We start from the raw sequence: 27,606 nt of genomic DNA on the forward strand, positions 1-27,606 counted from the left end.
CTTTTAAAAAAAATCCGCTCTGAATATCATAAGTTTGTGTACTACTTAATACTTGTAACAATAGCTTCAATTGATAGGATACCTTCCTCATGACAAGTGAGTTACATGTATTAGTAATAATCCTTACTACTACCCAATGAGATGGGCATTATAATCTCTGTCCCACAGTGAGAAATAGAGACTCAGTGCTATTATGAGACTTACTCAAGGCCATGAAGATTGCAAGGAGGGTATTTAAGGCTGGGTCTAACTGGCCTCAAAGTCAGTTTAGCTTATTCCTTATGCTATGTCACTGCTAAAATTGCCTGATTTTGGTTAGAATCAGGACATGCCCCTGAATTAATGCTTTGTTGATTTCATATTGAGAGAAGGATCCTCACTATCTGTCTAGATATGGGCAGGGATGGTGGTGGCTTAACATCCACTCCTCCTCTTCAGAGACTAGCCTTGGCTTACTAATGTTCCAAGTCAAACCTTTTTTTTTCCTAACTTTGTCTTTTAGCTGATGCCCACATTTCCGTCTTTATTCCAAATCCCCTCTTCAAGGTCTTTCTCTTCAGAAAAGATTCTGTTACAACCTTGGAGAAGAATAAGATATCTTACATAAGATTCAGAGGAAGTCTTTTAGCTTTTTAAATGGGTAAACTATAATATTTTTTCATTTCCATTGAGCTATTTTTTTTGAAGATCTCTACCACATAAAATTTAACTAGAATTTGATCTTTTCAAATCTTATAGGTTGGAAATGAGTGCACAAGTACAGGTTTTTGTAGCAAAGACAAGGACACTATTTCTTTGGAGAATTAATCCAGCAAGTAGTTTGATCTAAATTCAGTTTTACTTCTTTTTATTGCACTTAAAAGAAATGGAGAGGATTAAAAAAATTCCAAGCTGGTAAAATTATATTTTTCGGTAAAAATTTTACTCTTGAGCAGTTTATGTTTTTCCTAAAATTTTTATTTAAATATAATCATAACCTCTGGGATAGAGTGTATGCCCCAAATAATTGTTGTTTAAGAAACATTAAGGTTATTGTAATATAGTTAGTAAAATGAGAAAATATATTTGCACATTTTAGTATTTTCTATCCTACTTTCAAAAAATGCATTGGCAAAAAAAAAAAAAAACCTCCCCTTGATAATGAGTAGAAATGATCACATTCTAAGGGTATAAGTCATGGGAAGGAGATGTTGGAAGTCACAGATGTTAAAGATGGAGAGATTGAACCAGCACAACTTGAATTTTAGGAGTTAATTCCTGTGGAAACAGAAGCCAGCTTTGGGAGCCTTAAGTAGATTTGCTGGAAGAAGCTGTCATGCTCCTACTTTTATTGATTTATCTTATGCCTAAGAAGCTGACCGTAAATGGGTGAAAGATATCACTTTTTGGGGTGTTCAGTTTCTACTCCCTGCACCTTTTTATGTAGAAATCCCTTCTGCCTCCCCTCTGAAGCTGATAGAAGGAAAATAACAAAAGTCAATTTTTTCTGATCTTTGACTCTTCTAGAGCACTTGAAAATGTTCATATCATGTCACTCTTGATTAGATGGCCATAGTAGCAGCAAACAACCTCTTATCCCTACTCTCATATCTGAAGATCTTCAAGGAATGCAGAAATTAAACATGTCTCTTTTACATTTTTTCCCCCAGGTTTTACTTCAGTCGAAGAAAAGAAATGTAAATCCTCAGGTTGGCATTTTGTCGTTAAATTTTCAAGTCATGGATGCAAGGAACTGGAAAATGCTTTAAAAGCTGCTTCAGGTAAATGAAAAAAGAGCAATTTGCATTGCAAGCTTAACTTCTTTTTTTTTTTGACTTTTAAGTTCAGGGGTACACATGAAGTTATGTAGGTAAACTTGTGTCATGGGGCTTTGTTGTACAGATTATTTTATCACCCAGATATTAAGCCTAGTACCCACTAGTTATTTTTTCCTGGTCTTCTCCCTCCTCCCACTCTCCACTCTCCAAAAGGCCCCAGTGTGTGTTGTTCCCCTGTCTATTTCCATGTATTCTCATCATTTAGCTCCTGCATATATGTGAAAACACTCAATGTTTAGTTTTCTTTTCTTGCTTTAGTTTGCTAAGAATAATGGCTTCCAGCTCCTTCCATGTCCCTGCAAAGGACGTGACCTTATTCTTTTTTTATGGCTCCATAGTATTCTATGGTGTATATGCACCACACTTTCTTTATCCAGTCTATCATTGATGGGCATTTAGGCTGATTCCATGTCTTCGCTATTGTGAATAATTACAAGCCTAACCTCTACTCCATTCTTCTATTGTTAATTCTTGATCTCCAAAGGCTTTTGAGGCTTTATCAGGTGTTCTACTTTGTGTTTTAAAAAATCTATTTGGTAATTTTTGTCTCTGCTCTGTCTTTCATGTGTCATGGTAGTGAGACATCACACAGGATAGGGAGTTCACCAGGTTATCTCCTCTGTATTATAAATATGTTATCAGTGTGCAGCACTTTTCTCCCTTATGATGATTGGCAAACAAGCCTAGACAAGTGGCAATATCAAGAGATGGTTCAGTTTCACTTGCTGACATGGCTACTCCGTGGAGGTCAGGTTTTTGGTGCATGCTGGTTGGCAGTGGAGATGGGGGGAAGGTGGTATGCTAGTCTTTGGGTGATTGAAGAAGGACTGAAAGGGTAAACTGATCTAGACTATGAAGGTACCATGTTAAGGAGTTTGGATTTCATTCTGATGGCTATTGGTTTCCATTAAAAGATTTAATACATGGAGTGATGAGATAAAAGATTAACTAAGTAAAGTTGTAGAGAATAAAGAAGAATGGAGAAGGAAACATTTGGCAGAATTAAAAAACAAGAGATGGAAAGTAAAGGAGGAGTGAGGTCAACAGAGTGAAGATAAGGACCAAAAAATGTTCACTGGATTTGGTGATTAAGACTTAGTTGCTGCTTTTGAGAAGTGTCTGTTCATGTCTTTTGTCCATTTTTAATGGGGTTATTTATTTTTTACTTAAGTTGTTTAAGTTCCTTATAGATTCTGAATATTAGACTTTTATCAGATGCATAGTTTGCAAATATTTTTTCCCATTTTGTGGGTTGTCTGTTACACATTGATAGTTTCCTTTGTTGTGCAGAAGCAGGAACAGGAAACCTAATACTGCATGTTCTTACTTTTAAGTGGGAGTTAAACATTGGGTACTTACGGACATAAAAATGGCAACAATAGTCACTGGGGACTGCTAGAGAGGGGAGGAAGGGAGGAATCAAGGGTTGAAAAACTGACTATTGGGTACTTACGCTCACTACCTGGGTGTTGGGATCAATCATACTCCAAAACTCAGTATCACATAATCCACCCAGGTAACAAACCTGAACATATACCCCATGAATCTAGAATAAAGGTTGAAGAGAAAGTTGCTTTTAAAGGAAGAGATTCCATAGTATGGCAGGGATGGAAGTGAGACTGCAATGCATTGTGTGAGGCCATAGACTGAGCAGTATCAGAGCTTAAATCCTCTTGGGGTAATGGCAAAGGTGGACACTGACCCATGTGTCATGGTTCTCAGTGAAGAAGCAGGGATTCCTGGGATATTGGTAGATGAGTGCAAGAAGGAGGAAGATGAGTAGTAAAACCAGGTTTATGTACTCATTCACTTGCTTCATTCATCAACTATTTATGGAGTCTGTGGTATGTGGCAGGAATTGTTTTAGACACTCAAAATATAGCCATGAATATGCTAGAGAAAGTGCTTGTCTTTGTGAAGTTGACATGTCAGAGGAGGAAAAGTTTTTGAATGAAGTGGAAAAAGAATGATCTGAACATAGAAATGGAAGTGAGAGCTTTGAGAAGATGTTGACATCAGTCCTCAGCTGGGCTGGCAGTTGGAAGCTGCTTACCAATTTTATTTTATTTCACATTTAACAAACACAGGGCACCTACTATGTGCCAGCACAATTTTAAGTGATGTGTAAAAATTAACCAGTGTACTCCTCCTACCTACGTGTTAAGTATTATTCATATTCACATTTTAAAGACAGGGACACTGAGGCCCAGAAATGTTGCCCAAGATTATAGTTAATAAGAATTAGATATGAAATGCAAATGCATAAAATCTGGCTTAACAGTCTGGGGTCTTGACTGTTGCATTGGGCTGCCTTTTCTAGGGGAAAAGAGTTAGCTGGAACAGAGAGCTCACTGGGGTATGGAAAGGGAGGCTAAAGCCTTAAAAAAACATCATAATGGTAGAATCTGTAATTCTTTTTATATATTTATTATTATTATTATTTTTATTATACTTTAAGTTCTAGGGTACATGTGCACAATGTGCAGGTTTGTTACATATGTATACTTGTGCCATGGTGGTGTGCTGCACCCATTAACTCGTCATTTACATTAGATATGTCTCCTAATGCTATCCCTCCCCCCTCTCCCCACCCCACTACAGGCCCCAGTGTGTGATGTTCCCCTTCCTGTGTCCAAGTGTTCTCATTGTTCAATTCCCACCTATGAGTGAGAACATGCGGTGTTTGGTTTTTTGTCCTTGCGAACTGGATTAAGAAAATGTGGCACATATACACCATGGAATACTATGCAGCCATAAAAAATGATGAGCTCATGCCCTTTGTAGGGACATGGATGAAGCTGGAAACCATCATTCTTAGCAAAGAATCTGTAATTCTTAAATAGGTGTGCTGGCTAAGGCAGTGATTCTCAAACTTTAGTATGCATGATGCTTACCTGGGGGATTCTCTTAAAATGCTGATTCCAAAGGTTATTCATTCTCTCAGATATTCTCCTGTAGGTCTTTGTGGGGACTAAAAATCTGCAGTTCCCTCGGATGATTGTGATTCAGTAATACAGGGATGGGATGTGATTCACTGCATTAAAAAGGGCAACTGTATATATTGAAAACACAGCTAACAATGAAGATGAGGAAGCATCAGGTGATTTGTTAAAACTATCAAGATTTATAGTCACAGAAAGTAAAATATTTCACGTTCTCATATGTGAGAGCTAAAAAAATTGATCTCATGGAGATAAGAGTAGAATGATAATTATCAGAAGCTGGGGAGGAGGAGGGGTCAATGAAGAGAGGTTGCTTAATGGGTATAAACCTGTAGTTAGGTAAAAGGAATAAATTTGACTAGGTGTAGTGGCTCAGGCCTGTAATCCCAGCACTTTGGCAGGCTAAGGCGGGTGGATCATGAGGTCAAGAGCTCAAGACCATCCTGGCCAACAAGGTGAAACCCTGTCTCTACTATAAATACAAAAATTAGCTGGGTGTGGTGGTGCACGCCTGTAGTCCCAGCTACTCGGGAGGCTGAGGCAGGAGAATTGCTTGAACCTGAGAGGCAGAGGTTGCAGTGAGCTGAGATAGTGCCACTGCACTGCAGCCTAGTGACAGAGTGAGACTCTGTCTCAAAAAAAAAAAAAAAAAAGGAATAAATTCTAGTGTTTGATAGCACAGTCAGGTGGCTATAGTTAACAATAATTTATTGTATATTTTAAAATAGCTAGAAGACAAGATTTGAAATGTTCCCAACACAAACAAATGTTACGGTGATGGATATCCTAAATATCCTGATTTGATCATTACACATTCTATGCATGTATCAAAATATCACATGCACCCCATAAATGTGTACCATTATTTTGTATAAATAAAAAACAAAAAAGCAAAAAAAAAAAACTGTCAGGCTTTAATGATTTCTGAATATGAGTACAATATGCGTATTTTATGAAATTGCAAAATTTGGACAGTTACAAGGAAATGAAAACCACTCAAAATCCGATCTGCAAGGTTGGAAATTTCTTGTCATGACCATTACAAATGGAGATAAAGTATTTCCAAAATTATGAGGCACATAAATGGAAAAGAAGCTTCCATTAGCATTTCACACTTTTCAGAACACTTTTCATGGGTTAAGTAATAGATTTCTGTTAATTAATAGCTTATTTTATTCATTGTTAGTATACCAGATGCAATAAACTGTTTTCCTTCCAATATTTTATAATGAAAATTTTAAAACATATAGACAAGAATGTTGTAATAAATACCCATATACCCATTTCCTATATACAGTTAGTATTTTGTAATTTTACTACATATATGTACATATAATATTTATAATATTGACTGATTCTTTGAAATATATATTATGTATTTAAAGTGTTTATAATATTTGCTGAACTATTTGGAAGTAAGTTTCAGATATCATAATACTTCATCACTAAATATATGCATGTATCATCTAAGAAGAACATTCTCTTGCAAAATGTGACACTCACACTAAAAACATAAAGAACATGAACAATAATTCCCTAATATCATCTACTCTCGGGCAAGAGTTGTTTTTCTTTTTTAAAAAATATACCTTAGTTTTGACTAGGTGCAGTGGCTCACGCCTGTAATCCCAACACTTTGGGAAGCTGAGGCAGGCAGATGACTTGAGGCCAGGAGATTGAGACCAGTCTGGCCAACATGGTGAAACCCCATCTCTACTAAAAATACAAAAATTAGCCAGGTGTGGTGGCATACACCTGTAGGCCCAGCTACTCAGGAGGCTGAGGCATGAGAATTGCTTGAACCCGGGGGGACAGAGGTTGCAATGAGTATGCCACTGCACTCCAGCCTGGGCTACAGAGTCAGACTCTGTCTCAAAAAAAAAAAAAAAAAAAAGAAAAAGAAAACCACCAAAAATAAAATAAATATAGCTTAGTTTTTAGAGCAGTTTTAGGTTCACAGCACAATTGAGTGCAAAATACAAAGAGTTCCTGTATATCCCCTGCTCCCACACAGGCAAAGCCTTCCCCACTATCAACATCTCCTATCAGAGTGGAACATTTGTTACAATGGATGAACCTACATTGACACATTGTCATCCAAAGTCCATAATTTACATTAGGGTTCACTCTTGATGTTGAGCATTTAATGACTTTTGACAAATGTATAATGACATGTGCCCACCATTGTAGTATTATACAGAACAGTGTCACTGCCCTAAATATCCTTTGTGCTCTGCCTATTCATCCCTCCCTTCTTTCTGACCACAATTTATCTTTTGACTGTTTCCATAGTTTGGCTTTTTCCAGGATGTTATACAGTTTGATAGATTTTTTTTTAATACTTGATAGACTTTTCACTTTTCATTTGCTTTCTTCTGTATAGGAACCCAGAACAATGTGTTGCGAGGAAACCCGTTCATCAGAGGGGGAGGTGCAGGCTTCATATCCAGCCTTAGTTACCTAGAGCTGGACAATCCTGCTGGAAACAAAAGGCGATATTCTGCCTGGGCAAAATCTGTGACTGATCTTCCTAAAGTCATAAAACAAAAGGTATGTCATGCTTTGTTTAAAGCAATAGGAAGCAGTCATGTTTATTTGCATGAGGAAAATGAAGGTGGTTAAATCAAGACGGTTAAACAGACATGGCTGTAATTAGCATTTTCTGTATCCCAATTATATTTTGTAGAGTAAAATGAATGCACACATAATAATAAGAAACAGAAGGTGTGTTATATTCATATTTTAGTTGCAAATGTTAAATGTCTTGCAATTACCAAGAGAAATTAATGACAACATTCGCATTTTTAACTTTTGATCTAAGTTTGATTATGTCTTCCTTGGTCCCTAATTCAGAGGAGTTATAGATTCTAGCCAGGGGAAGGCATGTAGGTTCGCCTTCTGTTATGTTCGTATCACCTTTCTTTGTGTGGCCATGGCTCATGGGCTCCTGAAGTCATACAAATTAGGATAGTAACAAGTTGGCTGGCAGAATTTTAAGATGTTTTATTGTTGTCATCAATTCTTTTATAATGCAACATATGTGTTTCTAAAAATCATTGAGCTATGCAAAATTGCACAATAAAGGGCTTATGGAAAAAAAATCAGGTTGGAGATGCAGCACTCAAATTTATCATCTGTGACACTCATATGAAAAAGATAGGTGCCAATAAAAATAGTTGCATGGTTTTATACGTGTTAAATTATTAAAAACGTATCTATACTACAATAAGTGTGGTGCATTACCTAGAAAAAGACCTGAAGCTTTCTGGGTGCTGGAAGGGTTATGGCTTGTGAGTTACCATGAAGTGGTAGAAGGACAGCAGTCAGAAACCCGACAGACATTTGTAACAGCAGATGTGAACAGTGTAGTTTATAATGCAGGAAATGAACTGACATAGATGTTGAGGCGTGTGTGAGTGTGTGTGTGTGTCCATGCACATACGTATGCATGAGTTTTGAATATTCCTATGTGGCTTGTTTCAGCTGTGTGAAGCATTTTATGTTCACCCTGTGTTTCATGTGGACATAGTTGTACATAAGAAAATCTCAAATCTGTGCTATACTCAAAATTTTCAGTATATCAATCTCAATGGAACAAATTCACCTTATCAAAACAAACACTATAGCAGAACTGATTCTATGATCTATTCCCTGCATGAAAGTCAATGTCCCAGGCAAAGCCTGATTTTCAGAGACACATTTTATAAACTCAAAAATTGCAATAGGTCCTCAAGTTCCCTCCTAACACCCATGAAGTGCCCATTGGCTTCCAAATACGGGTGAGGGAGGGAGGGTGAAGTTTTCCTAGAAAGTCTTATCTTAAAGGACCATCTGTTAATATTCAAAATGGCCTGTATTCATTGTCAGCATCCCATACAAATCTTTAGAAACCCTTGATTAGATTAAATTATTGATTAGAGAAAGACACATGTTCTTTAACAGTCTCCATGTATTTTTCCACATAGGACTATAAATTATCATATTTGTGCTAACTTTTTAGCAGGGCAAAAAAGGAACACAGAAAGAAAAGGCGCTATGAAGGTACAGGTATATGACTATGCAAAGCCATTGTGTTCGCAAGAGCTTGGGCTCTCAGGAACCGATGGTGCATATCTCTTCCCAGTTCAGGCATCATGGTGGCAGCCTGAAATTGGCTATGGTGAGAGTAGCTACAATGCAGAAACTGGCAAATGCTACAAAGCTGAGATGTTTCTGTTCCTGGGAGAGCAGACGGTTAAAGTTGAGTCAGCACATCTGTGATTTCAAAGTTGCTTTTTCTTCTGAAATAGCCAACGCAGAGTAATAATGTTTACCTGTTTTAAATTTCTCCATGAGGAAAGAATCCATGAGTTCCACTAAGAGATATGTTAAATCTCTCAGTCAGGAAATTTAATTCTAAATTTGATTTCACTTGCTTCTTTGCTGTAACTAGAGAATGAATGTCCTGTTTTATTTTATTTTATTTTATTTTATTTTGAGATGGAGTTTCACTCTTGTTGCTCAGGCTGGAGTGCAATGGCATGATCTCAGCTCACTGCAACCTCCGCCTCCTGGGTTCAAGTGATTCTCCTGTCTCAGCCTCCTGAGTAGCTGGGATTACAGGCATGCGCCACCACACCCGGCTAATTTTGTATTTTTAGTAGAGACGGGGTTTCTCCATGGTCAGGCTGGTCTCGAACTCCCGACCTCAGGTGATACTCCCTGCCGCAGCCTCCCAAAGTGCTGGCATTACAGGTGTGAGTCATCGCACCTGGCCTGTTTTTTTTTTTTTTTTTTTTTTAAATCTTATGCATGCACAAAAGATATATAAAAAATTCCTCCCCCATCTGACCCTAATTTTCCCTAAGTTTGTCTTGATTTTGTTGCAAAGAGAGTGCACTGTTTTCTTTTGTATTTGCATAAGAAACAATTATAACAAACTTACCAGTGGCTTTTGATTTTGTTTTAATGAGAGTCATGCCTAAACATGAAAAGCAAAATATTCTTGCCTAAATCCCAGATTACTGACTATGATGTCTTTATCTCTATAGCTGACACCTTTATATGAGCTGGTAAAGGAAGTACCTTGTGCCTCTGTGAAAAAATTATACCTGAAACGGGCTCTTGAAGAGTATCTGGATGAATTTGACCCCTGTCATTGCCGACCTTGTCAAAATGGTGGTTTGGCTACTGTTGAGGGGACCCATTGTCTGTGCCATTGCAAACCATACACATTTGGTGCGGCGTGTGAGCAAGGAGTCCTCGTAGGGAATCAAGCAGGTCAGTGGGGTGAATTTTCTCTAGTCACCCTGTACACATTGAAAGGGAATTACCCTGTTTCTCTGCTCCTTGAGATGCTTCTTTGTGTATGAAGAGATGAAGTCTCAGATGAATTTAGAATCCTCCTTCCCTTTCCTTCTTCCAGATTATAGCTACTGTGGTTAAGCCTCTTTGCTGTTATCTCTATTTATCCAACTGAACTAACAGCCCTACTGTACCCTCCACTTCCCATTCTCTATTAGAATAGAGTTATGATTAAAACACCTTTATCGTCTGTAATTATCTCAATAAAGTTTTGCTGTAGCAAAGGTCTGTGGAGCTTGTATATTTGCATTGCCTAATCTTTCTGATGGCATGCTCTTTGAAACATTTCTATTTCTATTCTGTATGATGTACTATCAATCACTCACAAATATTTGTTGAACATCTGCTGTGTGCTCTACAGTGTATATGGTGCTTCAAGCGCTTAGTACAGGGCTATGTGAAATTGACTTTATGAGTAGTCAAAGTATGACTACAATCTATATACTTTTGTTTCTATATTTATTTACATGTCTGTCTCTTCTAGAACGCTCATTACTTAAGGTCAGGGCTGTTTGATTCCTCTCTTTATTCCCAGAGCTTGACAAAAGGCTTGATTCATGGAAGTCACTAAATGAACAATAAACGAATAAATATAAGACTAAACTATAGAGGCTTATATACAAGCATTACAAAGGCATCCTTTTCCCCAAATGTCTCTCCAAGTGGCTTGTTCTGGTAATTAAAATTCTATGACTGTGATTCATTCCTTTGTGGCTTGGATTTCCCCTTATCTGTTAAAATGGAAGCACCCTCTCCTGCTGTCTAATTAAATAGAATGGTAACATTTCCTGCCCACCTCCATTCACTGTTGTGAGAAGTAAATAAATGATACAATGTACGTAAAAGTGCTTTGAAACAGTTGTAAAATAATCAACAAATTAAGGATATTATTGCAAGAGGTTCACTAATGCAACCTTAATATGGACATTCCTAGTCTGCATGTAGAACCATTCTGAACATTGTAGAAAAACCTCAATGAAGAGTGAAGGTAATCAATATCCAGAATGATCTCTTCCTCCAATTAACTTGTTAGCAGGAAGCATAGCACTAAGTTCCCAAGCCCTCTTTAAGAACTTATTGATCAACCTCTTTCTCATCTTGCAGGAGGGGTTGATGGAGGTTGGAGTTGCTGGTCCTCTTGGAGCTCCTGTGTCCAAGGGAAGAAAACAAGGAGCCGAGAATGCAATAACCCACCTCCCAGTGGGGGTGGGAGATCCTGCATTGGAGAAACAACAGAAAGCACACAATGCGAAGATGAGGAGCTGGAGCACTTGAGGTAATGGAGACCCGACCCCCTGGCAGTCGCGTAGAACACAGTGCCCTCTGCAGTTAGCGTGGAACACATGATCACTGCTGTAGAGATTTAGAAGTTAAATGGCTATTTTTACCAGGGACTGCTTTGTCCCTTAGCACTAAGGTGAGTTGAAGGAGCTTGCTCTGTGTGCTTCAGGTTTTCCTGAAACAAGTGTTACAAAAGACTGGGTAATTGGGAGTAGTCCTGCTGAGTGGATACGATCATTTTCATTTGTTTTGGCCACCTACTTGCTATGTGACCTTGGGCAAGTTACTGGCCACATCTCTAAAATTAGCATGATAATAGCAGGAAAACTGATACTAAGATTATCTGTTTATTGTTATTGTCAGAATTAAATGAGATTAAGCACCCAAAGTGATTACTAAGCATTCATTAAAGTTTGTATTACTTTTCAGATATACCATTCTTACTCATTTATTTTTTGGATTAAGCATAGAGCCAGTTGCCTGAGATGGAGAATATCTTGGTGGGTGAACCCAGTAGCCTGGCACTAACTTCCCATTTGTCAGGACTCTGCAAAAGCCGTCTCAAAAATGCTCAGTTGATGAATCATAGCCCTGGGTCAGAATTCTTTATGCCACACTACTGTTTTACATTGTCCTTAGTAATTTTTGCTGACTGGACTTGGCAAAATGTTCTAGTAAGATAATTTGAAGGTCATGTGACTTGAAGAAAGAGATGAGGTGCTTGGGTATCTGGTAGAAGCATAGGGTGAATAAAGGAAAAAGAATAAGGTGGGAAGCCTTATTCCTAAATCTTTGGTGCCTTGTAATCTGGCATTAATCAGTATCTCTTGACTGAGGAAGCTGGCAAGCATGTGAATTATGGTGGGAAGAGGATGCTGGCTGCTGTGCACATGTTTCTGGGAGGATGAGGGTCTGGGAGGAGATCTCTGAGAGGTTGCATTTTTCCTGCTTTTTGACATAAAGCTAGGAGGAGAGGTACATCCTAAGAAAGGCATTGAAGAGGTTTTTCACTCTTGGTGCTCAGGGGAGGGGAAGTATCATCTTTCTCAGTACGAATAGGAAAATTAAACTTGCCACAGTTTCCTCAAAGTATGGCAAGATTATAAGGAACTCAGATGAGAAGGAGGCCACACTCCCAGGCTATTTGTACTGCTTTCTCTCAGATTTTGTGTCTCTGGAGTGGAGATAATATTAGTGTTATTTTGACCTTAGAGGCAGTCTTGAAAACCATTGTTTAATGACGGATGTCATCATTATCATTATCTTTATTACGGGCTCCCCCAGGAGATGCTCATAGTAATGGTAAAGTGTCAGGATTGGCACTTGTGGGATGATATTAGGACTTCTGTTCTCTCATCTTCCTTTTAGGTTTAAGATTCTTACTCCAAGCCTTACTTAAACTTGCTTTCACCAAATAATGTGCTTTCAGTTATACACGTTCAGAAAAAAATGTAGACACTAAGATTTCCTATTTCTCTATTGCCTTGTGAGAGGTAGAAGGTGCACAATTGTAGGAGCCTGACTGACTAGATGTAAATCCAGCTCTGGTATTTATTAGTTCATAATCTTGGACAAGTTATTTGAACTTTCTGTGCCATTGTTTTTTCCATGTATCTCATGGTGTTGCTGTATGAATTGAGATAATGCACATATGCAGAGCAACTGCCATGGTGCCTGACACATAGTAAATGCTTAGTAAAAGGTAGTTATAATTTTGTGTTACCTCTCTTTTGGGGTCACTAACCTAATTACCTTCTTTTTTTTTTTTTTTTTTTGAGATGGAGTCTCACTCTGTCACCCAGGCGGGAGTACACTGGTGGGATCTCAGCTCGCTGCAATCTCCGCCTCCCAAGCTCAGGAGATTCTCCTGCCTCAGCCTCCTAAGTAGCTGGGATTACAGATGTGCACCACTGTGCCCAGCTAATTTTTGTAGTTTTAGTAGAGATGGAGTTTCACCTTGTTGGCCAGGCTGGTCTGGGAACTCCCGACCTCAGGCTATCTGCCTGCCCTGTCCTCCCAAAGTGCTGGGATTACAGGTGTGAGCTGTCACGTCTTGCCCAATACAGAATTATTTTCAATACAGAATTTTTTCAATACAGAATTAATTCTGTATTAAATGAATTTCAGAACCAAATGGCAAGAGGAAAAGTAGGTTTTGAAACAGGTGACCTCTAGAAAGCACAAAGTAGTATGTTGGCCAAAGACTTTCTTTTTCTTTTCATTCTGTTTGTTTTTCATACTACTGACCTAGAAGCTATTTAAATCACTGTCTTTTGTTAGCTTGAGTTTATGTTTGAGTTTTCTACCACAGGATGTAAGCAGATATTTGGTTCTAAGAAAGACAAAAATATTACACCAATGTACTTAAATGAATGGAGTTCCTTCTGATACAAAGGAGAAATCCAGTGTAATGCAAAATAATTATTATACTGTGCAAATCAATCACATTAATTACATTTTTTTTTTCCTTCCAGGTTGCTTGAACCACATTGCTTTCCTTTGTCTTTGGTTCCAACAGAATTCTGTCCATCACCTCCTGCCTTGAAAGATGGATTTGTTCAAGTTGGTTATAAAAGATATTTTTTTCCTTTATAATGCTCTAACTTCTCTCTCTCTGCTGAGCCCATAACCTATTTTCTTCCTCCATGGTGAAGCCATGCCAAAAATATTTTATATGTGCATTTTAGTTTTAGCGGTGAGGGTTTTAGTGTGTGACTTTTTTTCTTTGGCCCAAGGTGATTTGAATTCTGCAGAAGGCAGTGTATCTTCTATGGTGTGGGAAATCAATACTGCCACCCAGTGAATCAAAAATGTCATCATGCCAGAGGGCTACTAAACATTGCCACCCTAAACACTGCCACCCTAAACACCAAACTCAAATCTACAAGCTTGCTCTTTAACTCACAGAACTTCTCTTATTTTTGCCACTGACTTTTTTTTTTCCCCTCATAACTGTAGGCCCTGGGATGAAGTATTAGGTTTATTCCAGGAGTCAATAAGATAGTTAGCTAGTGTCTAGTGAGATATGGATCATTCTACTTGGAGCAATTGAACTTTCCTGTTCAGGAAAGAAGAGTAGTCATCTGCCATTTGTCATTCTAGGGACTTTTGTTGTTCTTGGCTTTTGGGGCATTTTAGTTAATGCTGCTCTCAGTCTTTATGACGAGGCTTTGGCCTGAAGCCCCAGTGGTGCCTCTTCATGGCTCACACAGGATGTTGTTCATGAGGACTCTCTCCATGTTACCAGCGCTGCTTTCCTCACAAGGGATTTTACTTTTCAAACCCCAGGCCCTTGAACATGCATTCACTGAAAATTTACTGAGGTTTCCCCAAACGTAGGCACTCTTGGGAGATGAAAGTTGTGTGTTCACGCACGTGTGTGTGTGTTTGTGGAGAGAGAGAGAAAAAAAAAATCAACCTAGCATCTCTACCACCCATTCTGTCCTACCACAGTCACCATAATTCATGGAGTTCCTGAATGGAACATATGCTCAGAGAATAGGCCAAGCAAACTCATGCATGTTAGCAAAGCATGAGGCTGCTGTCCCCAACTGCAGTGCGTGTGGTGTTGTTTTAGGGGCCAGGAGTCCCAAATATTGCTCTATGGACTGGCTGCATTCGAATTACTCAGGGAACTTACAACTAGAGATGGCTCTTTCTCCCTTGTCCTCCACGTTTTCTGATTTGATAGGTTGGGAGTACAGCCTAAGAGTCTAGTTTGTAATTTCTACAAGTGATTATGATATACAGCCGCGTTTGTGCACTGTTGAATCAGACTTCCTCATATGAAAGTTTTTGTTTTGTTTTGTTTTTGCAAGGTGGAGGAAGGAATAGGATCATGAGTCGAAACAGAACATGTGCTCCTCCCCATTTCCCTCAAACCTCAGCATCAGCCTGGCCCATTCTGTTTCCTACTAACTTCCATGATAGAGCCAGAGTGGGCCAGGAAGCACATACTGACAATGGGAAGGAGATACCAGGAAATCTTGTTCTAATCCCTAGAGCAGAGCTGGTCAAGGCCTGAACTCCAAGCCCTCTCCCAGGCTTGAGTTTTTCACCATCCCCTTGGGTGGAAGAGAATGAGAAGGGTAAGGAAAGAGAGACCCTGAGTGAGTGTGATTACCCTTCATCCACCCCCAGGCTCAGACTTCAAATTCCTCCTTGCTTCACCATGAAAGCTCGCTTCCTGCCATTATAGGTTAGTGAAATGTTCTTGAATCTGACCCAGCCCCAGCAGCATTCCATACATATGGTGTGGAGTAGGGGGGTAAGATGGGAGAAGATCAACATTATGCTTCCCCTAAAAGTTATCAGCAAGAAACTTAAACTTTCATGAACATACTAATAGGATTGGAAAATTTCTGGGTGTTCATGCTGACATTTTGTAGGCAGTATGGCAGTATTGCCAATGAACAGCTCATAATACCTTTTTTTTTTTTTTTTTTTTTAGAGAGAGAGAGACAGAGTCTTGCTCTGTCACACAGGCTGGCATGCAGTGGCACTATCTCGCCTCACTGCAACCTCCGTCCCCCAGGTTCAAGTGATTCTCATGTCTCAGCCTCCTGAGTAGCTGGGACTACAGGCATGCACCACCATGCCCTGCTAATTTTTGTATTTTTATTAGATACAGGGTTTCACTATGTTGGCCAGGCTGGTCTGGAACTCCTGACCTCAGCTGATCCACCTGCCTTGGCCTCCCAAAGGGCTAGAATTACAGGCATGAGACACCATGCCCGGCCTGGTAATACCTTAATATGAAGAGTTGACTGACAAAGATGTTCTCCAAATCTAATAAAGAACTGATTTTTCCTAAAAGTTAAAGGAAAAGAAATTATTTGGACAGAGTCTAAATAATTTTAATAGAATGTAATTTTAGTAGAATGCTTAGTATAGTCCTTGGTATTTTGGGAGCAATCAATACATTATAGACAGTGGTATAAATAGTTTTATTTCAATTATAGTGTTATTGACTATATAGGGGAAAATGTTTTTATAGATACTTTTCTGAATCAGTTAATTAAATGTAGCTTGCCTGATGATTATTATTTATAGACCAAATATATGTAAAGAAACCTTTTGTTAATGCAAAATAGACAAACTCTTTCCTTTTCCATCTTTTGCTTTTGTTTAGGATGAAGGTACAATGTTTCCTGTGGGGAAAAATGTAGTGTACACTTGCAATGAAGGATACTCTCTTATTGGAAACCCAGTGGCCAGATGTGGAGAAGATTTACAGTGGCTTGTTGGGGAAATGCATTGTCAGAGTGAGTGGCGTCAGTTGTATACAATTTAAGATAAGAAAATTACGTGGAAGAGAATGAATCAAGATAAATGACACTCACCATATGGCCCATGTGTTGGCCTTCCTTTCCTGTAAGACTGATATGATCCTGTTCAAGTTTTAGGAGCGACTTGAATAAGCCCTCCACCTTCTCTAGTTGGTAATGTTCCCATTCAGTGAGGTCAATTTCATTGCAATTTAAAACTGTCTGGTGCAAATTAGAATAGGCCAGGGAATTCTCTTTAGATGAAGACCATTAGGATATTCTTTAGAGTTCAGTTACTTAGGATGTACCACAATCAATCAACTTTTTTAAATGCTTTGCATCCTATTCTGTTCGGATAGAGGCATCTGAATAATAGCTTCTGCATGCCGCACCACCCTGAAACTACTCTGGCTTCCATCTCTCTTGCAATATAAGTTTGTTCAGCAAATGAATAGGCCGAGCTGCAGGGATACATTTTTCCTAAATCAGTTGCTCTGTGCTATATGAGGAAAGTCCTAGTGTACACACACACACACACACACACACACACACACACACACACACACACACACATATATATATTTCTCCCTTTGGGAATATACCTATTGTGAAATTTCTCAGTAATTGGGTATTCATACTTTGGGTATACATACATTTAGATTTGGTGGAGGCTGCCAGCCTTCCAAGTGGTTGTACTGATTTACACCTCTAGCATATCTGATAAGTCAAGATTGCTTTATGTCCTTACTAACACTTGATAGCATCAGACATAGTGGTGAGCGTATAGTGATATATATACATATATATTTTTGGAGACAGAGTCTCACTCTGTTGCCCAGGCTGGAGTGCAGTGGTGCCATCTTGGCTCACTGCAACCTCCACATCCTAGGTTCATGTGATTCTTGTGCCTCAGCCTCCTGAGTAGATGGGACTACAGGTGTGTGCCAACACACCCTGCTAATTTTTTGTATTTTTAGTAGAGACAGGGTTTCACCATGTTGGCCAGGCTGGTCTCGAAGTCCTGAACTCAGGCAGTCCACCCATCTTGGCCTCCCAGAGTGCTAGGATTATAGGTGCGAGCCACTGTGCCCGGCCTATTTTTATATTTTTTCTAATGACTAATAATGTTAAGCTTGTTTTCATATGTTTGTTGGCCATTGGTTATATTCTTTGGAGAAACGGCTGTCCATGTCTTTTGTCCATTAAAAATAATTGGGTTGTCTGTCTTTTTCTTATTTTTTAATTTAATTTAATTTTTTATTTTAATTTTTTTTAATTTCCATAGGTTTTTGGGGAACAGATGGTGTTTGGTTACAGAGTAAGTTCTTTAGTGGTGATTGTGAGATTTTGGTGCACCCATCACTCAAGCAGTATACACTGCACCCAATTTGTAGTCTTTTATCCCTTACCCCCTTCCCACCCTTTCTCTCTGAGTCCCCAAAGTCCATTGCATCAGTCTTATGCCTTTGCATCCTCATAGCTTAGCTCCCACTTGTGAGTGAGAACATGCAATGTTTGGTTTTCTTTCTTTCTTTTTTTGTTTTTTGAGATGGAGTCTCTCTCTGTTGCCCAAGCTGGAGTGCAGTGGCACGATCTCAGCTCACTGCAACCTCTGCCTCCTGGGTTCAAGCATTCAAGCAATTCTCCTGCCTCAGCCTCCTGAGTAGCTGGGACTACAGGTGCACACCGCCACGACCGGCTAACTTTTGTATTTTTAGTAGAGATGGGGTTTCATTATGTTGGCCAGGATGATCTTGAACTCCTGACCTCATGATCTGCCTGCCTCGGCCTCCCAAAGTGCTGGGATTACAGGTATGAGCTACCGCGCCTGGCACAATATTTGGTTTTCAATTCCTGAGTTACTTCACTTAGAATAATAGTCTCCAGTCTCATCCAGGTTGCTGAGAATGCCATTAATTAATTCCTTTTTATGGCTGAGTAGTAATCTGTCGTATATATATACCACAGTTTCTTTATCCACTCGTTCATTGACTGATGGGCATTGTCTTTTACTTATTAATCTCTCTCTCTCTTTTTCTCTTGGAATCCTTAAGCAGAAACAAATGAAATAGAATATGACTATGAATATTTGCTAGATGGGAGTAATAAAGCCAAAAGTTTGTTCTTTGAAAAGATTAATAAGAAACTTCTACTTGAAGGACTTCTTTTCCTTTATTGTGAATCTACTGATGAAATGTCTGTCTTTTACCTTGACTTTTCAAACAATTTTTTTTTTTTTTTGAGACAGAGTCTTGCTTATCGCCAGGCTGGAGTGCAGTGGCGTGATCTCGCCTCACTACAACCTCCGCCTCTTGGGTTCAAGCGATTCTCCTGCCTCAGCCTCCTGAGTAGCTGGGTCAACAGGCGTGCACCACCATGCCCAGCTAATTTTTGTATTTTTAGTAGAGACGGGGTTTCACCATGTTGGCCAGGATGGTCTCCATCTCTTGACTTTGTGATCTGTCCGCCTTGGCCTCCCAAAGTGTTGAGATTACAGGCATGAACCACCGCACCTGGCCAGGATATTTTTATTAGGTAACATATTCTAAGCTAGCAATTATTTTTTATTTTACTTATTTATTTATTTATTTGAGACGGAGTTTCATTCTTGTCTCCCAGGCTGGATTGCAATGGCACGATCTTGGCTCCAATCTTCACACCGTATTTTGGCAGTTCATGTGCATACACTGCACAGACTATCACGTTCCCTTCTATACAGGGCTAAGCAATCTGACAAATGATAACTCTGTTTGTTACACAAAGTATCATCCTGTATTTGGGTGTGCTGTATTTATTTTTATCGTGTATCACCAAGCATTTCCAAACATAGTGATCAGTTTTACCCTCATGTCATCTTCTAAATTTCACTTAGTATCTTTTAAAATAGGCCTTCTTATTAACAACTTTAACAAACCCCATCCTGTGGAACAGAGACCTGCGTTTGTGGCTTGACAGCGACCTGCAGGCCCAGTAGTGCTGGGGTGGGAAAAGGGTATTATTAATTATTTTTTGCTTCTGGTTTTCTCCAGCAACTTTACTCTGATGTCTAGGTATAATTTTCTTTACATTTTTCTGGGCTTTTATTGAACCTGTGCTTTAAGTCTTTTGTCAGTTTTAGACCATTTCTTGACCATTATGTCCTAAAACATTGCTTCTGTCCCATTCTTGCTCACTTGTCCTTATGGGACACAAATTATACATTTTTTTGGACCATTATATTTTTTAACATCCTTTTTTTGTTTGTTTGTTTTCCATCTTTTCCCCCTCTGTTTCATTCTAAATATTTTCGTTTTCTTTTTCTTTTTCTTTTTCTTTTTTTTTATTTGAGATGGTTTGTTGTCCAGGCTGGAGTGCAGTGGTGTGATCTTGGCTCACTGCAACCTCCGCTTCCCAGGTTCAAACAATTCTCCTGGCTCAGCCTCCTGAGTAGCTAGAACTACAGGCATGCAGCACTGCATCTGGCTAATTTTTGTATTTTTAGTAAAGATGGGGTTTTGCCATGTTGTCCAGGCTGGTCTTGAACTCCTGACCTCAAGTGATCTGCCTGCCTGGGCCTCCCAAAGTGCTGGGACTACAGGCATGAGCCACCGCACCTGGCCTCATTCTAAATATTTTCAATTGACCTATCTTCCAATTTATTAATTATCTGTATATTTCTGTATAATCTCCTTTTAAGAAATCTATTATAGAGTTTTAAATTTTATCAAATTTATTTTTAAACTTAAAACAATTCTATATATATTTTATATATATATATATTTTTTTGAGACAGGTTTTACTCCTGTCACCCATGCTGAAGGCAGTGGTGCGATCTTGGCTCACTGTAATCTCTGCCTCCTGGGCTCAAGCAATTCTCCTGTCTCAGCCTCCTGAGTAGCTGGGATTATAGACGCTTGCCACAGTGCCCAGCTAATTTTTGTACTTTTTAGTAGAGACGGGGTTTCACCATGTTGCCCCGGCTGTTCTCAAACTCCTGAGCTCAAGTGATCCGCCTGCCTCAGTCTCCCAAAGTGCTGGGATTATAGGTGTGAGCCATCGTGCCTGGCTATTTTTCAACTTTAGAGGTTTCACTTGTCTACTTTTTTACGGCATAGTGAATTTTTAAATTAATAACTTCATTTTTAGAGCAGTTTTATACAAAAAACTGAGTAGAAATTACAGAGAGCTCCCATCTACTTCCTTACTTCCCGCCCAGTTTCCCCATTAAGTATTAACATCTTCCGTTAATGTGGTATGTTTATTATAATGAATGAGCCTATATTCTTACATTATTATATTTAAAAATATTAAAAATTTTTATTTAAAAATATAGTTGTTAAGTGATATTTTGATATGTGTAAACAGTGTGTAATAAGCAAATCAGAGTAAATAACATCAATTACTTCAAACATTTATGTTTACTGTTTTATATTTTCTAATTCTCTGTTGTAATTCTCCATCTTGTCATTTAAAAAAAATATTAATTTCAGTTGTTTCAGGGCCTGTATCTCTTAATTTCATTCTTTAGATAAGTCTGTTACTGTATGTTTCCATTGTTTTTTTTTGGTTGGAATTTGGTCAATTCTTGTCTTATTGAATGTTAAATTAGTTTTAATTGAATATCAGACTTTACGTATGAAAATTTAAAAATTGGATGATACTATCTTCCTCTAGAGAAGACTAACTTTTGTTTATGGCAACCAGTGAGGCTGGCTTATGTCTGGGTTATCTCTATTCCAAGGATGTGGCCATTAAGGGATTCCAACTGAAGGTATGGGCTTTCTATCTGGCCCCTTCTTTTTGACAGGACTAGACTCTAGTTTTTAAAACCCTGGTCCTGTGAGACTGCTAAAAGCTGTTTATCTTTTTAGCTTCTGAGCTACAGTTTTCTCCTCAGTTTAGCAGCCTTTCAGCATATTTTCTTTTCTTTTTTTTATTTACAAATACCTCAAGGAAAAATGTGTTACCAAATGTAAATGTAATCACCACATTAGACTTCCCTTCTCTCTGAAATCTTGGACTTTCAAACTTGCACTACCTTGTTAGTGCTCTGATTCTTTCAGAAATAGTTTTCCTTCTAATTTTGTACAGTCTTTCTATTTTTCTGTCTTGGTAGGAGATTTATTGTCAAAACAGCAAACTCATTAGAAACAAGCAAATTTAATACTAGATTATGAAGTTTTGGAAGGCATAAGATGTGACTTGTACCTTGCTGTGTCCCAAGCAGTACACAACATATTTGGCAAAATACAGGCACTCAAAAAATGCTGTGGATTTTTGTATGTATTCATGGAGTATTAGCTCAATTTTGCTACACTGATATATCTCATTGTGGTGAAGTCAAAGCCTTCAGTGCATCCATCAAATGCTGTTTTTGAATGAATAAATGAATGAATGGATTTCCTGATGACAATGCTGTAAAGATACAGCAATAGTTTGTAGAATATTGTCCAAAGTCCATTAGGGATATTAGCAAGATTTTTTTTTTAATCATGAATTCTGACTTGCTGTTTATACGATGCGTGTTTTTTCTTTTTCTCTGTTCTTCTTTGAAGTAAGCTATTTGAGCTAATGAATATAACTGAGTAAGAAAGAATACAGATGAAAAGTCAGGGAACACTGAACACTTTTATGTCTGCAAGTTTAAAGGTGGTGCTTTAGCTGGGTGTAGTGGCATGTGCCTGCGATCCCAATTACTCAGGAGGTTGAGTCAGGAGGATTGCTTGAGCCTAGGAGTTTTTAATTTTTTTTTAAATTTTACTTTAAGTTCTAGGATACATGTGCTGAATATGCAGGTTTGTTACATAGGTATACATGTGCTATGGTAGTTTGCGGCATCTATCAGCCCAACTTCTAGGTTTTAAGCCCAGCATGCATTAGGTATTTTTCCTAATGCTTTCCCTCCCGTTGCCCCCCATCCCCCGACAGGCCCCAGTGTATGATGTTCCACTCCCTGTGTCCATGTGTTCTCATTGTTCAGCTCCCACTTATGAGTGAGAACATGCATTTTCTGTTCCTGTGTTAGTTTGCTGAGGATGATGGTTTCCAGCTTCATCCATGTCTCTGCAAAGGACATTAACCCATTATAGCATTCCATGGTGTATATGTGCCATATTTTCTTTATCCAGTCTATCATTGATGGGCATTTGGGTTGGTTCCAAGTCTTTGCTATTGTAAGTAGTGCTGCAAGAAACATACATGTGCATGTGTCTTTACAGTAGAATGATTTATAATCCTTTGGGTATATACCCAGTAATGGGATTGCTGGGTCAAATGGTATTTCTGGTTCTAGATCCTTGAGGAATTGCCATACCGTCTTCCACAATGATTGAACTAGTTTACACTCCCACCAACAGTGTAAAAGCGTTCCTATTTCTCCACATCCTTGCCAGCATCTGTTCTTTCCAGACTTTTTAATGATCACCATTCTAACTGGCGTGAGATGGTATCTCATTGTGGTTTTGATTTGCATTTCTCTGGTGACCAGTGATGATGAGCATTTTTTCATGTGTTTGCTGGCTGCATAAATGTCTTCTTTTGAGAAATGTCTGTTCATATCCTTTGCCCACTTTTTGATGGGGTTGCTTGTTTTTTTCTTGTAAATTTGTTTAAGTTCCCTGTAGATTCTGGATATTAGCCCTTTGTCAGATAAATAGATTACAAACATCTTCTCCCATTCTGTAGGTTGCCTGTTTACTCTGATGATAGTTTCTTTTGCTGAGCAGAAGCTCTTTAGTTTAATTAGATCTCATTTGTCAATTTTGGCTTTTGTTGCAATTGCTTTTGGTGTTTTAGTCATGAAGTCTTTGCCCATGCCTATGTCCTGAATGGTATCGCATAGGTTTTCTTCTAGGGTTTTTATGGTTTTAGGTTTTACATTTAAGTCTTTAATCCATCTTGAGTTAATTTTTGTATAAGGTATAAGGAAGGGGTCCAGTTTCTGTTTTCTGCGTATGGCTTGCCAGTTTTCCCAGCACCATTTATTAAATAGGAAATCCTTTACCCATTGCTTGTTTGAGCCCAGGAATTTGAAGCTGTAGTAGACACTGATTAGACCTATGAATAGTCACTGCTCTCCAGCCTGGGCAACAAGAGAGACCCCTGTCCCTAAAAAATAAAAATAAATAAATAAATAAAAGTGGTGTTTTAATAATTTCAGATGGCAAAATATCTAACTGGATGAAAGTTAATGAAACTCTCCTGGTGGAACATCACTAGAGCACATAAATAAGTGACAGTTGTGAAAAGTTTCGTTTCAACAGTAGGCTGGGCATTAGGACTCTATTGGGGTTGTTCATTTTAAGTTGTCACATCGTTTTGAGGGGAGGGGTGGGAGAGGGGGAGCTGTTTTGGTTTTTAGTTATTCATGGGTCAATTACATGCCAGGCTCTGTGTGACATGTCTTTCAGTCCACACTAACAGTGAACTCATGTCTTCCTCCTTGTCCTCTAATATGAAAAAGCAGAACAAGTGTATCCGCATCACATAAGACTGTTTTAAAAAGATGGTTTAGGAGAGCAATGACCCTTATATTTTGCTCTCTTTTATCTTTAGAAATTGCCTGTGTTCTACCTGTACTGATGGATGGCATACAGAGTCACCCCCAAAAACCTTTCTACACAGTTGGTGAGAAGGTGACTGTTTCCTGTTCAGGTGGCATGTCCTTAGAAGGTCCTTCAGCATTTCTCTGTGGCTCCAGCCTTAAGTGGAGTCCTGAGATGAAGAATGCCCGCTGTGTACAAAAAGGTGAGTGGCTCCCATGTCTATCCAAGGACACTTGTACCCAGGGAAGTGAGAGTCCTTGTGGCGACCTTCATGGTACTGCATCACCATAGCTGTGAGTCATTCCCTCCATTCTTGCTCCCTAAGATGGGGTCAGTTTGTAGACTGAGTAACAGATTTTCTTCACATGGCACAGAAAGACTCATGAAAGCAAGGAAAGGCAAGGATAGCCTGGTGATTCTGAAACTTTTAACTTAAATCCTCCTTTTGAAAGATTAGCTTTATATCTGTTACGGTGCCAAGACAATAAAGGATTTTTAAAACCTGTTTTTTTTTTGTTTGTTTGTTTCCTCTTGATTTTTTCCCCTGCATTTTTCCTAAGTACAGAGTTGAGATCATAATTTATTTAAAGTTCTGTATGTTTCATTTTTGGGCTTTCAAAGAGTTTATCAGTATTTCTGAAATTGAAAATTTAGAAAGCATTTTCATTTAACACTTTAAAGCAGACATTATTGAAGGAAAAGTGTTGTGATTTATGAAATTGTTCTTAATGTGGAAACCCAAAAATCCAGTATTTTAACACCAAGAAAATTAAAATGGTCTTTTAAGAACCTAAGGTAGAAAGGATTTAGAAAGCCAAATTATTTCTTTTTAGAGGTAATTTTAGATGAGATAGATTTGTTTGAAAATAACCTCTTATTTATTCTTTGTTTACATTTTTTAAATAAATGGAAAATATTGTATTTGTAACAAAAATAAGAATGAAGAAAAACTCACTTGCATACTATTTTATGTGGTATTATCTCTCTAGTATGTGATTTTTAATTAAACGCTGAAATTTATTTTTAATAGTGAGGATGAGGTACCAGATTTCATAGGTGATGGTGTGAGGTAAATTAGATGTTTCTAACTAAGTTCTCCATGCAACAGTATGGAGCACTCAGATACTGATGGTAGATATGGGCTGTGATGTTAAGTGGATGAGAGGCAGAACAATGAGCAAGACGCATGTCCTTGGAGTGCCCTCCCTGCCTGTCCTGATGTGCTCTTAAGTTATCAAAGCTCCATCTCAGAGGACAGTTGTTTTGTGTTCTGTAAACACTGAAGTATAAACATGAGTTTGCTTGGAATATTTAAAGTAATGGACCGGTACTTATAATTCTAAAAATGAAAGAGAACAATATACAGTTGGTGAGGTTGCACTTTTGTTCCAAATGAGATTGTAGACTAGTCTGTCTAAAATGCTACTTCAGCTATTTTACAGCACAGTTTGGTATGAAGTTTCATTTACCCAGTAGAAAATTCTATTAAAGTGGGTTTTAATTAAGGATGTTTTTCAGATCTGTGTGTTTTTCTGAAGATGTGAATAACAGTAACTACTCCTAAGCCTATAACAAACAAAAAAATCCAAGACTTACCAGCTTCCAAAGTTGATGTTTTAAAATGTTGGCTGTTCTAGTATTTAGTCTTTTTTTTATTGTAGTAAAACATACATAACATAACACTTACCATTTTATCCATTTTTAAATGTATGGTTCAGTGGCATTAAGTAATTCTCATTGTTGTGCAACCATCACCACATTTTTTTTCATCTTTCCAAACTGAAGCTCTATATCCATTAAACATTAATTCCTCACTTTCCCCTACTGTCCCTGTAGTTAGTCTTGATGGGAATAAATTTGCTTTTAAAATAGCAAAAGCACATACTTTCAGTGGGCCTTAAGAGTGTGTTTATTTGGTTAACCAAGCTGTAAAGGCAACAAAGCTATGTTTTTCCTAAATGCAAAAATTCGTTGGGCTAGTTAATTCTATCTTTTTTTTTTTCACAAAGACATTATAATAATTTTTTTTTTTTTTTTTTTTTGAGACGGAGTCTCGTTCTGTCGCCCAGGCTGGAGTGCAGTGGCACAATCTCGGTTCACTGCAAGTTCTGCCCCCTGGGTTCACACCATTCTCCTGCCTCAGCCTCCTGAGTAGCTGGGACTACAGGCGCTCGCCACCATGCCCAACTATTTTTTTTTGTATTTTTAGTAGAGACGGGGTTTCACCATGTTAGTCAGGATGGTCTCGATCTCCTGACCTCGTGATTGCCCGCCTCGGCCTCCCAAAGTGCTGGGATTACAGGCATGAGCCACTGTGCCCGGCTTGACATTATAATAATTTAAGCAAACTTTTAAAATCTAAAATTTCAGGGTTTGTCCTAAAGTAAATTTTTAACCACAGTGCAGAACTAATTTACATGGCTTGATCATTGACCTTAAGTTTTGGTACATCTAGGTTAAGGCTTCTCAACCTCAACTCTATTGGAATTTTACGTCTGATAATTCTTTGCTATGGGAGCCTCTTCTGTGCATTGCAGGGTGTTTAGCAGCATCCCTGGTCTCTACCCAACAGTAGCATCCTCCTATGCTAATAACATTCTGCAGCTGTAAAAACCAAAGATGTCTCTAGTGATTTCCAGATGTCTCCTGGGGGACAAAACTGCCCCGGTTAAGAAGCACTGATGTAGATAATACCATTTTTAAAAAATTTCATTTTGGAATAATTTTAGATTTCAGCAAAGTCACAGATATAATTTCTACACACCCTTCAACCATCTTCCTTAATATTAACATCTTACATAACACAACTTGGTTAAAACTAAAAAATTAATATTAGTACAATGCTATTGACTAAACTATACACTTTATTCAAATATCTCCTGTTTTACCACTAATGTCTCTTTTATGTTCTAGGGTCCAGTTCAGGGTACTACGTTGCATTTAGGATAATACCATTTTAAAGAGAAGTGTTTTTTTTTTTCTTTTTTTTTTTTTTTTGAGACAAGGTCTCGCTTGCCCAGGCTGGCTGGAGTGCAACGGCGCAATCTTGGTTCACTGCAACGTCCACCTCCCGGGCTCAAGCGATTCTCCTGCCTCAGCCTCCTGAGTAGCTGAGATTACAGGCACGTGCCACCACGCCCGGCTAATTTTTGTATTTTTAGTAGAGACAGGGCTTCACCATGTTGGCCAGGCTTGTCGCGAACTCCTGACCTCAAGTGATCCGCCTGCCTCGGCCTCCCAAAGTGCTGAGATTACAGGCGTGAGCCACCGCGCCCAGTCAAGAGAAGTGTTTTAATAATGAATCTTGTTATTGAGACTGCTGACCATGGCAGGCATACTTCACATTGCTACCATTTTTACAGGTTTATGAATGTTCACAAGATTGTAATGTCATGTCCAAGGTTCTTGAATTTTCCAAAGTAAGGAAGTATTC

The 27,606-nt window shown here is 38.5% G+C and overlaps 1 protein-coding gene across 2 annotated transcripts in view; it reads left to right on the top strand.

Moving 5' to 3' along the window:
• Window positions 1-27,606, top strand: part of C7 (complement C7) — a 73,818-nt gene that overhangs the window by 39,096 nt on the left and 7,116 nt on the right. For both annotated transcript variants that reach the window (NM_001132284.1, XM_054555067.1), the window contains 7 exon segments: window positions 1,650-1,760; window positions 7,143-7,309; window positions 9,790-10,018; window positions 11,207-11,378; window positions 13,858-13,945; window positions 16,515-16,647; window positions 24,184-24,375. In NM_001132284.1, coding sequence (NP_001125756.1) covers window positions 1,650-1,760; window positions 7,143-7,309; window positions 9,790-10,018; window positions 11,207-11,378; window positions 13,858-13,945; window positions 16,515-16,647; window positions 24,184-24,375 — 1,092 coding nt within the window.

The sequence above is a fragment of the Pongo abelii genome, chromosome 4 (assembly GCF_028885655.2).
Source record: "Pongo abelii isolate AG06213 chromosome 4, NHGRI_mPonAbe1-v2.0_pri, whole genome shotgun sequence".
Lineage (NCBI taxonomy): Eukaryota > Metazoa > Chordata > Mammalia > Primates > Hominidae > Pongo > Pongo abelii.